The sequence below is a fragment of the Neolamprologus brichardi genome, chromosome 14 (genome assembly GCF_056152115.1).
Source record: "Neolamprologus brichardi isolate AB-2024 chromosome 14, ASM5615211v1, whole genome shotgun sequence".
In the NCBI taxonomy this organism is placed as follows: Eukaryota; Metazoa; Chordata; class Actinopteri; order Cichliformes; family Cichlidae; genus Neolamprologus; species Neolamprologus brichardi.
In genome coordinates, this window is record NC_142117.1 from 1,248,828 (window position 1) to 1,261,068 (window position 12,241).

General features: G+C 41.6%; 1 protein-coding gene across 4 annotated transcripts in view; it reads left to right on the forward strand.

Moving 5' to 3' along the window:
- The window catches only part of LOC148098680 (protein NLRC3-like), a 321,437-nt gene that overhangs the window by 124,733 nt on the left and 184,463 nt on the right, over positions 1-12,241 (forward strand). For 2 of the 4 annotated variants that reach the window (XM_087850566.1, XM_087850560.1), the window contains one exon: positions 10,749-10,922. In XM_087850566.1, coding sequence (XP_087706692.1) covers positions 10,749-10,922 — 174 coding nt within the window. Of the gene's footprint in view, positions 1-6,759; positions 6,962-7,115; positions 8,914-10,341; positions 10,516-10,748; positions 10,923-12,241 lie in introns of those variants that run through there. The other 2 variants (XM_087850563.1, XM_087850561.1) reach the window with 2 other exon arrangements.

Sequence of the window (12,241 nt, forward strand, 5' to 3'; positions counted from 1 at the left end):
GTTGTGGCCCGAGGACTGAGTCAGACCATCGCCAAGAGCAGTCTGGGTGCTTCTGATAAACGGCTGCTGCCATTTGTCCATCCAAAGTTCAGAACCACAGGATGTAGACGGCCTGAAGCAACGTCTTGGTTGCAGAAACACAGACCTTTAGAAGTCGTACCAAAATCCACGCCAACTTTGGCAGATCACAGGTTTCTTGGCTGCACATGATGGACCTAGCTTATTTGGCACGTTGTTGTAATGTTGTCTCCTCATTTTCAGTACTTTAGTAACCTGGTTGGGTTAGAGAACCATAGCAAACCACATCTTTTGTACGAGATCGGTGCACATTGTTCAAGAATTAACAACTGGACGCAAAATTGTCTTGCAAGACCAAGAGTGATACACTGCTTCTGCTATAGATGTTATTTATATTTTCCAAGATTTCATCGATAAAGTATGACAAACTTATATTTGTTGGTCTTTTAATGTTCGACATGCTTATAATGCACTTTGAAAACCTCTGAGCACACATGCTAGGAATGAAAGACACAGAACAGAGGCAGCAATATAACATAGCTAACATTAACAGTGCAGTGAATCCTGCTTGTGCCGTGATATTCAGGACTACAAACCGAGCAGCATCACTGACTTTCAGCTTGTTGTGTTTGTGGATATATGACTGACTTTAATTATCCATAAAATCATCACATTCTTTGTAAGATAAGGTCAACTATATATATATATATATATATATATATATATATATATATACACACACACACATATGAGGCTTTAAAACCAAGTTAACGCTGAAAGTACAAACATCACTAATGTTACAAAACTTTGCCACCATGTGGCCAACAGTATTGTTTTATTGTTCTTCGTTATTAAACATTCGCACATAAATAAGTGACGTCATATTCAGTAATTACTTTTGACAGTTCACTCTTCGGCCGCTCCCTTCTGCTGTATTTTGCGGCAAAATTATCCACACCAACCGCCGCGCTATGAATTGTGGGATATATGGGACCACAAAGCATGCACCGGACTACGCTTGATATTTGGGGAAATCGACGGCGCATTTGAAGTACACTTCGAATTGGGACAGCCGTCGTCGCGTGGCGGTGACGTGATCGCACTTGAAATGCGTACTTCAAGCATGCAGACCCTGAATTGGGACACAGCCAATGTGTGGACATGTGCTTTAGTGATGGGATTTCCGGCTCTTTTTAGAGAACCGGCTCTTTCGGCTCCGAACCGGCTCTTCAGGTTGTTTTGTTGCTTTAATTAATTTATTATTAACAATAATATAAAATTATGCACAAAAGGAATTACTAATGTAAAAGAAGTGGTTTTATTTATATATGTTGATATATAAATAAAACCACTTACAGAAGGTGTATTAAAGGAAACACTGCTATCAGTGAGCTTAACGACAGCCGTTAGCATCATTTCAGTGTTTCAGTCATAAAAACACTTCCTGTCTCTGTGGTGGTTACACTGACATCATGCAGTTTGTGCTTTGACCTCCAGAGGGCAACAAATCAGCACAGACAGAGAGCTCCATTCAAACTTTGCTGCCATCAGTAATTCAAACGCTGCAGGAAGAAGAACAACAAAGTGATGACAGATGTTTGTGCTTCAAACTGGAAAACCAGCAGAAACAAATCACAGCCTGCCAGAGGTTTAGGAGTTTCTGAGGGGAACTGGAACGCAGCACAGTATTTCAAAGCCCCTGATTGTCCCCAAACGCCGCATTAGGCTGAAAGTTTACTTTCACTTCTTTTTCGTCGAGTGTTTAGTGTCCAGGTGTGGAACTTCGTGGAGTGGAGCTTGTTGTTGGTGTGTGAAGAAACTGTAAGTTTGCTTTGTTTCCTCCTTTAACAGTTTGTCTTTAGGAACTTTACTGTTTGTTCAGCTCATGTTCGATTTCTTCACACAACAAACTGTGTGTGTTTGTATTTCCGGTCTCTCCATTAAAGTCAGTGTGTAATGTTTTCCTGGCTAACATCAGCTGTGTGCAGCTTAGTTCCAGCACAAATCTGCCGCTCCATAGTTCACGGTAACGGACTCACAGCTGGACCAACGAGGCCGAGTGTGTCCGCCACTCTGAGCTACGTTCGTGTTTGTGTACTTGTAGTTTGTACTTTGTGAGTTCACTCAGAGTCCACAGAGGACGCAGCGTACGTGATGACGTCAGCCCTTTACCTCCTTTACTGTCACTGTGATTAATATTTACACACCACACGAGACACCTGACAGCATGTTAACGCTAAGCTAAAGCTAAGCTAACGCTAAGCTAGCCAAGAACCCAGAGTGACGTTAAAGCTGAGTAAACACTGACCCCAGACCAGCACCGTGATAAAGTGAGCTGCTGCTGCTGAACCTGAACAGGTAACAAAGTGATGAGCAGTCAGGCTGCAGGTTTCTACCTGTTCATGTTTCTACAGTAGAATCACTTTGAAGTGTCTTTGTGCTGTTTCATCTTTGATTTGTGTTCATAAACACTCAGAGAAAGATCACGTGACCTCATCAGGATCTGTGTTGGTGTGTGGGGCTGTACCTCAGCTTTAGATTATGGTGATTATGAGACAGTGTTTCAGCTCATTTTACACAGTAACATGAAAGTACTGTTATGAGGAGTAATGAAGTAACATACTCCATTACTTTTAATTAAAGTGTTCTGTGTAATATGTGTAATAATGACTTTTTTGAGTAACTTCATCTCTGTCAATAACAACATTCATACGTGGAATAAAAACACATCAGTGGATCATTGCTGGAGCTGCCTGGACTTCAGTCTTCAGGATCTCAACCAACAGCATCAACATGCTGCTCCAGATGTCTGTGCTCCAGATGTTTGTGCTCCACATGTCTGTGCTCCACATGTTTGTGCTCCAGATGTCTGTGCTCCAGATGTCTGTGCTCCAGATGTCTGTGCTCCACATGTCTGTGCTCCACATGTTTGTGCTCCAGATGTCTGTGCTCCAGATGTTTGTGCTCCACATGTCTGTGCTCCACATGTCTGTGCTCCAGATGTTTGTGCTCCAGATGTCTGTGCTCCAGATGTCTGTGCTCCAGATGTTTGTGCTCCAGATGTCTGTGCTCCAGATGTCTGTGCTCCAGATGTCTGTGCTCCAGATGTTTGTGCTCCACATGTTTGTGCTCCAGATGTCTGTGCTCCAGATGTTTGTGCTCCACATGTCTGTGCTCCAGATGTCTGTGCTCCACATGTTTGTGCTCCACATGTTTGTGCTCCACATGTTTGTGCTCCAGATGTTTGTGCTCCTGGTGATCAGACTCGCAGTTTCATCCTTGAAATAAGTGTTTATATTGTTGTTATATTGTTGACCCACCATTGATCATGTGTCTCATCACATGATCAATGGTGGGTCAGCGACATGCTTTCTTTCCGTCTCAGGTTTAAATATCTGGGACTCTCCACCGTTTGGTTTTAAAACTGAAGAAGCTTCTCGGATGAAACGTCTTCCAGAAACTTAAAGAAGTCTCTATTTTCTTTCTAAGCTCCTTAGATCACATGACCTGGATGACTGAACCTACAGACATATTGACCTGGTTTCTAGGTTACATGACAGGTCAGAGGTCAGCGACTGTAACTCAGTTACTCCTGTTAATGTGAAGTCACTGAGTGTTTGTGGTTTACCTCTCAGACTGACTGAAGATGTTGATGGAGGAAGAGGAGGACAGAGCAGAGTCTGCAGGGTCCAGCTGTCCGTCTGTGAGGAGTGACTGGTCCAAAGATTATAATCCAGACTTCAGTGCTGAACCTGGACCAACGAGGTCAGAGAGCTGAACACACTGAGTTACAGAAATAATTCTGCACTGACATTATAATCAGTGTTGATTCTGGTTGATTGTCTGACTGTGTTTGTGAGCTGAGAGGAAATGAAAATGAATTTGTAACAAAAATCAGTTTTGTCCAGTTTTCCTGTAAAAAGCTGAACTCTAATCTAAGAGGACTGTTACTGACAGGAAACAGCTGCATTATCTGCAGTCTGTGTGATCACAGCTGCTTCAATCATGTTTGTGTCTGCAGAGGTCAGAGGTCAGAGTCTGCAGGGTCCAGCTGTCCGTCTGTGAGGAGTGACCGGTCCAGAGTTACAAATCCAGACTTCAGTGCTGAACCTGGACCAACGAGGTCAGAGAGCTGTGATGACTCCTTTACATGTTTGTGTTTCCTGGATAAATATGACCTGAAACATCCTCAGATTGTTACAAAGATTCATTAAAAAGAAAACAATGAAAGAGAAAAGATCCAAATGTTAGACTTGGTCATTTGCTGTTTGAGGACAGTGATGCTCATATCTGTGGGGAAAGTGTGACCTGAGTGGGTTCATGTTTGTCTTTAAAGAACAGAGCTGCTCTGATTCTCTTTGTGTCTGATCTGTTAAACAGTCTGAGAGGTCACACAGAGACCCAGCAGCTAAAGCCTGGATCATACTGGCTGCTGTTAATGAGACTCCATCAGGACAACACTGAGCCACAGTGGTGTTCATGGAAATCAATCAATAAATTCAACTTTACACTGTATTACCAAAGTACTGACTCGTCTGCCTTCACACACATGTAAACTTGAGTGACATCATATTCTGAGTCCACAGCATTCAATATGATGTCAGCCAAGAGTTCAACATATAACAGCTTAAACTGTTCTAAAAAGGTTTTTTCACAGGTTTAAAAGTGTTTACGGGAATTCTTAACGGTTCTTTCAGAAGCACATACGTGAGGTTAGACACAGGAAGCAGCAACACTGACTGAACACAGCTTTTAGAGGCTAAATTTACATTTTAATAATGAAAGTGGCTTCATGTGTGTGTGTGTGTGTCCATGGTTCCTCCACAGAGTGGACCAGCAGAGCTCAGAGGTTCCCAGTGGTCAGTCTGCTCAGCAGCATCAAACACAGCTGGACTCCATGTTTATGGTCTGTACATGTACAACAACTACTTTATTATTAATATTAATAATAATACATTTATTTATAGGTCCCTTTCAGAACACCAAGGACTCTGTGGACTAAATGACCAAAAGAAACAAACTTTGAAATCAGACGGTGCAAATGTGATCACAGGGAAACGTTTTAAACATCGAGGCTTTAAACAAAAACCAAAGTGAAACAGTTTGTAGTCGAGATCAGTGGGAATGAAGCTGAATAACTGTTTCTTCAATAACTTTGAGAAATAAATGACAAATATGATGGAAATTAGGAGCATTAGCACTTACTAATGATGTGAGTCGACACTCTGCTGTATTGAGACGACCACATTAGGTGGTCCTCAACTGTAATGGAAACCAATGGCTCCAGTCGATCTGAGCAGCTACTAATAGAAACGGGCCATAGATGTGTTTGTGCTTAATAACAGTGAATCACAGGATTTTTACATTACAGTTAAAATCTCATGTTGTTTGTTAAAGTGTGCAGTTCAGGGTGTGTTACTAAAACTGTTGTTTGCTCACTTTCCAAAGACCCAGCCCCCATAAAAAGCAGCCAAACAGCTCTAAGAGTTACACACACACGCATATCTATCAAGTTTACTCTGGTCTAATATACTTGGATTTAGCCTGAAGAATGTTCCTGTACGAGGACTGACAATGATTTAAAAAGCAGCCAATGTCCAAAGAACAACTTTGACACACCTTCATAAAGCCTGCAGAGCAAAAGAAAAACTAGCTGAAAGTCTGGCTGCTCTTATGAAAAGTACAGAGAAATTATGGGTCGTTCAACACTTGTGCACAATATAAGAGTTTAAATAAATCTAAAGAGTAACTCAAAATCCTACAATCATACTGAGAAAATCATCTACAGCTAACTATCCAAGTGGATTTGTTTAAGACAGCTCCATCTGCTGGTGGCCCTCTGCAGGTGCATGAAAGGGGCGAGTTTATAGTGAAAGTAGTAGAGAAAGTAAACCCCATGGGAAGGAGGGAGGACTCTCAGCAGCTTCCAGCTCATATTCAGACATTTGACTTCTCACTGAAAGCAGCTAGTTTGAGTGTCTGTACCTTAATTAGAAGAGATAACATGGCCATAGTAATTAGAGTTGATTGGGCAATGCTGTCCTTGTAATGTACTTTATGATTTTTATACATCTGTTTGTGGACAAGTCCCAGTTTTTCTGTAGAGCCTCTCAAGTTGGTGACAGCAGTCAAAGTTCACGTGTAAACCAGAGCAACAAATCAGGTCCAAATGTGTTGTTCACAGTGAGTGGGATCATCAGTATGTTGCTATGTTAACATCCTGCAGCAGGATGTGTTTGGTCAGCTGGTTCACATTTCCTCAGGACCTTCTTGATGTGATGTTCTTCTGCTTCCCTGGCTGCTGTGTCTGTGGGGATGGCGTTTGTTCTGTGTTGTAGCGTCCTGATGACGCCCAGTTTGTGCTCCAGTGGATGATGAGAGTCAAACCTTAAATACTGATCTGTATGCGTAAACAGAGTGAACCTTTAAGACCAGTTGTCTGTATGATCAACTCTGTCACCTATAACATCTTCACGTTTCTGGCTTCGATCATGAACCTGTTGATAGTTCAGCTCTGAACACCAGTGAAATGTTTCTCCCACTGAAATCGCTGCATTCATATGAACAGAATCAACGTTTTGGGACCGTGGAGTTGTGGAGAATGTCTCAGTTAATCAGATAAAGTCAAACTTATAATTGGTGAAGAGCTCGTGGATGATATGCCCCTTGATCGTAAAGAAGTGGATGTTGTGTAGACTGAAGTTCAGAGTGGTGGTTCATTCATAAAGTATTCTGTTCCAGCTGCTGGAGGACAACATCATCACTTTTGTGAAGAACGAGCTGAAGAAGATCCAGAAGGCTCTGAATCCAAATAAGCCCCAGTGCTTGGAGTTTCAGAGGGAGGATGATGAGCAGAGGAGCAGCAGAGAGGCATTTGTGAAGATCGCAGTGGACTTCCTGAGGAGAATGAAGCAGGAGGAGCTGGCTGACCGTCTGCAGAGACGTAAGAGGATTTCTTACTTAAGGTTTTAAGCTGTTAGATAAATGAGACACTCATGACACCAGTGTGTTAAGTCATTTCTCAGTGGGTCAGAAATTGTCATCAGCGTTTTGTAAAATATATTTGTTGAAGTTGTATTTTTATTATTATTATTCAGAACTTCCAGCTGCAGTTTGTCATCGTAACCTTAAATCTGCTCTGAAGAAGAAGTTCCAGTGTGTGTTTGAGGGCATCGCTAAAGCAGGAAACCCAACCCTTCTGAATCAGATCTACACAGAGCTCTACATCACAGAGGGAGGGACTGCAGAGGTCAATGATGAACATGAGGTCAGACAGATTGAAACAGCATCCAGGAAACCAGACAGACCAGAAACAACCATCAGACAAGAAGACATCTTTAAACTCCCACCTGGAAGAGATGAACCAATCAGAACAGTGCTGACAAAGGGAGTGGCTGGCATTGGGAAAACAGTCTTAACACAGAAATACACCCTGGACTGGGCTGAAGACAAAGCCAACCAGGACATCCAGTTCATGTTTCCACTCACTTTCAGAGAGCTGAATGTGCTGAAAGAGGAAAAGTTCAGCTTGGTGGGACTTGTTCATCACTTCTTTACTGAAACCAAAGAAGCAGGAATCTGCAGCTTTGAAGACTTCCAGGTTGTGTTCATCTTTGATGGTCTGGATGAGTGTCGACTTCCTCTGGACTTCCACAAAACCACAATCCTAACTGACCCTAGAAAGTCCACCTCAGTGGATGTGCTGCTGATAAACCTCATCAGGGGGAAACTGCTTCCCTCTGCTCGTCTCTGGATAACCACACGACCTGCAGCAGCCAATCAGATCCCTCCTGACTGTGTTGGCATGGTGACAGAGGTCAGAGGGTTCACTGACCCACAGAAGGAGGAGTACTTCATGAAGAGATTCAGAGATGAGGAGCAGGCCAGCAGGATCATCTCCCACATCAAGACATCACGAAGCCTCCACATCATGTGCCACATCCCAGTCTTCTGCTGGATCACTGCTACAGTTCTGGAGGATGTGCTGGAAACCAGAGAGGGAGGACAGCTGCCCAAGACCCTGACTGAGATGTACATCCACTTCCTGGTGGTTCAGGCCAAAGTGAAGAAGGTCAAGTATGATGGAGGAGCTGAGACAGATCCACACTGGAGCCCAGAGAGCAGGAAGATGATGGAGTCTCTGGGAAAACTGGCTTTTGATCAGCTGCAGAAAGGAAACCTGATCTTCTATGAATCAGACCTGACAGAGTGTGGCATCAATATCAGAGCAGCCTCAGTGTACTCAGGAGTGTTCACACAGATCTTTAAAGAGGAGAGAGGACTGTACCAGGACAAGGTGTTCTGCTTCATCCATCTGAGTGTTCAGGAGTTTCTGGCTGCTCTTCATGTCCATCTGACCTTCATCAACTCTGGACTCAATCTGCTGGAAGAACAACAAACAACGTCCAAGAAGTCTGAAACAAGAGAATCCGCAGAGAAAAACTTCTACCAGAGTGCTGTGAAGAAGGCCTTACAGAGTCCAAATGGACACCTGGACTTGTTCCTCCGCTTCCTCCTGGGTCTTTCACTGCAGACCAATCAGACTCTCCTACGAGGTCTGCTGACACAGACAGGAAGTAGCTCACAGACCAATCAGGAAACAGTTCAGTACATCAAGGAGAAGCTCAGTGATAATCTGTCTGCAGAGAAAAGTATCAATCTGTTCCACTGTCTGAATGAACTGAATGATCGTTCTCTAGTGGAGGAGATCCAATGGTACCTGAGTTCAGGACGTCTCTCCACAGATAAACTGTCTCCTGCTCAGTGGTCAGCTCTGGTCTTCATCTTACTGTCATCAGAAAAAGATCTGGATGTGTTTGACCTGCAGAAATACCCTGCTTCAGAGGAGGCTCTTCTGAGGCTGCTGCCAGTGGTCAAAGCCTCCAACAAAGCTCTGTGAGTAAACATGTGATCAGGCTTTTATTTATAACATAAACAGTGTAATGTGTGATGGACCCTTAAAAACGTAAACATATTTTTTTACATGATCATCAGCACTAAATACAGTATATTATAGTTAATGTTTGATAGCAGCAGTAAATGTCAGAGTGTCTTAAACATATCTGGGTGTCAGCTTTTATCAAAGTCATGTCCAGAATCATCCTGTAAGTAAAATTTATTTATACAGCAGCTTTCACAGGTCAAAAACCACAAAGTGCTTTACAATAGAAACAGGCAATAAAAAACACAGAAGATAAAAACATTAAACACCAAACACTGAACATCATACAGCCTAAAACTAGTTAAAGGCCACTCTGAATACTAGATTCTGAATAAATGAGTTAGTGGGACCAGTAAAAGCCTTTGACTGGAAGATCTCAGATGTGAGAAGAGCTGTAGGATTGTAGAAAGTCAGAAATATAGACTGGGACTAAAAGTAAGGACTAAATCTTTAAATAACGCCTAAAATGAACTGGTTACCAGTGTGAAGAGATTAAACTGGAGTAATGTCCAGTCTATTTCATGTGCTGGTTAAAAGCCTCGCAGCATGATTCTGTACTGACTGAAGACGTTCAAAGACTGTGATGGACCCATAGGTGATCAACTCCCTCATTCCTCCTCTGGTCTTATTGCTCTGCATCAGTGCACTGCTCAGCTGAAGATGAGTTCACTTCTATATGTTACAATCTGCCTCACCAGTACAGTTCCAAGGATCTGCAGCTGCTGAATCAATTATATTCCTCGTGTTTCTTCTGGTTTCCTGTTGTTAGATCTGCATGCTTGATTGTTTTTCAATCTCTCCTATGTCGTGCACTTTGATTTCCGACTGTACACAGTCTGTGAACCATGACAATTTGTGACAGAATGCAATGATCAGTGAGGACCCGGAGGACACTGACATTTACACTGTGCAGAATGAGACTTGAGACTTTATCTCACTGCTTTGTGGACGACTGATGGAAGGACTAATCACTATATCTGCTTTAATTGAAATAATTTCCATGACAATTTCACTGGTTCAGTCTCCCAGAATCTCTCAATCATATCTTGACCTTTTCCTAGAGTAACTAACCCTCACTCAGCAGGATATGAGCCAGCCTTCCCTCTCATTGCTACATGCTTACAGTCTTGCCTATCACCTGTTCACAGAATGAGTCATCACTTGTTTTTGTTTTGCATTTAATGAGCAAGTTCCAGGTCTTTATATGTACACAGGGAACATTTTTCAACTAAAACGTTTTTTAGCCATAAATAGTAATGCACACTGGCATTTGTCTTTCTTTCAAAGGTTCAACACAAGAAGTGATTTAAATTAATCACAAACAGTTTGTTATCAAATGACAATTTTTCAGATTATGTCTTTATTTTGTTTTTGTTTTTTAGGCTGAGTGTCCCTGTCCTCTCAGACAGAGGCTGTGAAGCTCTGTCCTCTGCTCTCAGCTCCCAGTCCTCTATTCTGAGAGAGCTGCACCTGAGTATCAACAACCTGCAGGGTCCAGCATTGGAGTTTCTTTCTGCAGGACTGAGAAGTCCACACTGTAAACTGAATACTCTGAGGTGAGATCAAGTTATGTTGTGCTTTTCATCAATTGACAGAATTAACCAATAAGAAGCCACTAAATGGGAAAAAAGTCAGTTAAACTTCTGTAATAGTTTTATGTTAGTGTCATCCATTTGTTGACTCTTAGTAAAAAAAAACAGGATTTATTGCAAAATCTAAAAACTCTTTTGTGCACCCTCATTGCAATTTAATAACAGTGTTTGTTTAATGTTTATCTGTCATTTTTCAGACTGAGTCACTGTGAGCTCTCAGAGAGAGGCTTTGAAGCGCTGTCCTCAGCTCTCAGCTCCCAGTCCTCTAGTCTGAGACAGCTGGACCTGAGTAACTCTGACCTGCAGGATTCAGGAGTGAAGCTTCTGTCTGCTGGAGTGAAGAGTCCATGCTGTAAAATGGAAACTCTCAGGTCAGGATTTAAAATGTTCCACTGATGATCATGTTAAACCTTATTTCTATTATTGCAGAAACAGTCAATTGATTTTAAAAAAGTCAATGTAGAAATTAGCGTCTGGGGTTTTTAGTGATATTTGTTCACTTTCTTTCTTTCATTTGCAATGAAATGTCCCATCTGCTCCTCTGAGTCCAAATTCTTTATTTTAGCAGTGCTTCATCCACCAAACCTTCTAGTTCGATTCCTGTATTCTGAAGGTTTTTACAGAGCTGTTTGTTCAGATATCAGAATTTGATTTTCAGAAAAATTTAGTAATAAAAATGTGATCAATTGATTATTTCTGACTGAAAAGATGAAATATATATTTGGTCATAGTGATATGACTCATTCAAAACAATAGATTAATACAAAACAGAATTTGACTGTTGAGCTTAAAGTGAGCTTGAGTGTTATTCACTTCCTGTTTTATTTTGGTAGTTATCGTCTCTGGTTTTTACTTTTACTTCCTCCCCCGACATTGTTTACATTAGTTTCAGCTGTAGAAGATTTTATTGACTGTTTGATTTGTCACTTTTTTTAAAACTATAATTGTTGACTTATAAACTATTGCTAAAATGTATTTTCATTAAAATACCAAATAATTTATTACTTTATCATCTAATTAGATTATAATTCTGTAAATAGGGGTGATAGTGTGGTCTATGTGGGTTGTCTTCAGGTACTCTTCCTCCCACAGTCCAAGAACATGCATGCAAGGTTAACTGGAAATGTGTGATTGTGAGCATAAATTGTCTGTCTCTGTCTAGCTCTGTGTTTACCTGGCTACATCACCATGGTTACTGATGCTGAACCAATAACCTGGTCTGGATCAGGTTATGTTCAGAGTTTTTGTTTAAAATCAGCTGAAGTGCCTCATTTTCACTGATTCTTTCATTTACAGAAAGCTTTAAGTGTGATATAGATTTAGTCATATCTGACTAATGTCAGTGAATGAGGCCCAGCTGTAAAGTCACAGCAGTCACACTGTATGTGTCTCATTGTCACTAGAGTTTAGGCTCCATGCATTCAGCTGGTGCTGCAGAAAAAGTAGAAATGTTCCTGTTTTGTTCTAATGCTGAGTCTCTTTTACAAAGATGGAACTGCAGCTAATCCTTCTCATGTAGCCAGTTAGTAAAAACTCAAGTCACTGTCAGACACAGCAGACATTTACTGATAATCTCACTGTATGTGGTCTTTTAGCGCCTCCTAGTTGTGAACATGTGGAGTGTTGTTAGTCTGGGTGACGAGTGTAACTGTTGAGTGAGAAAGACTGTGGTCGTGTCCAAATTCATGGG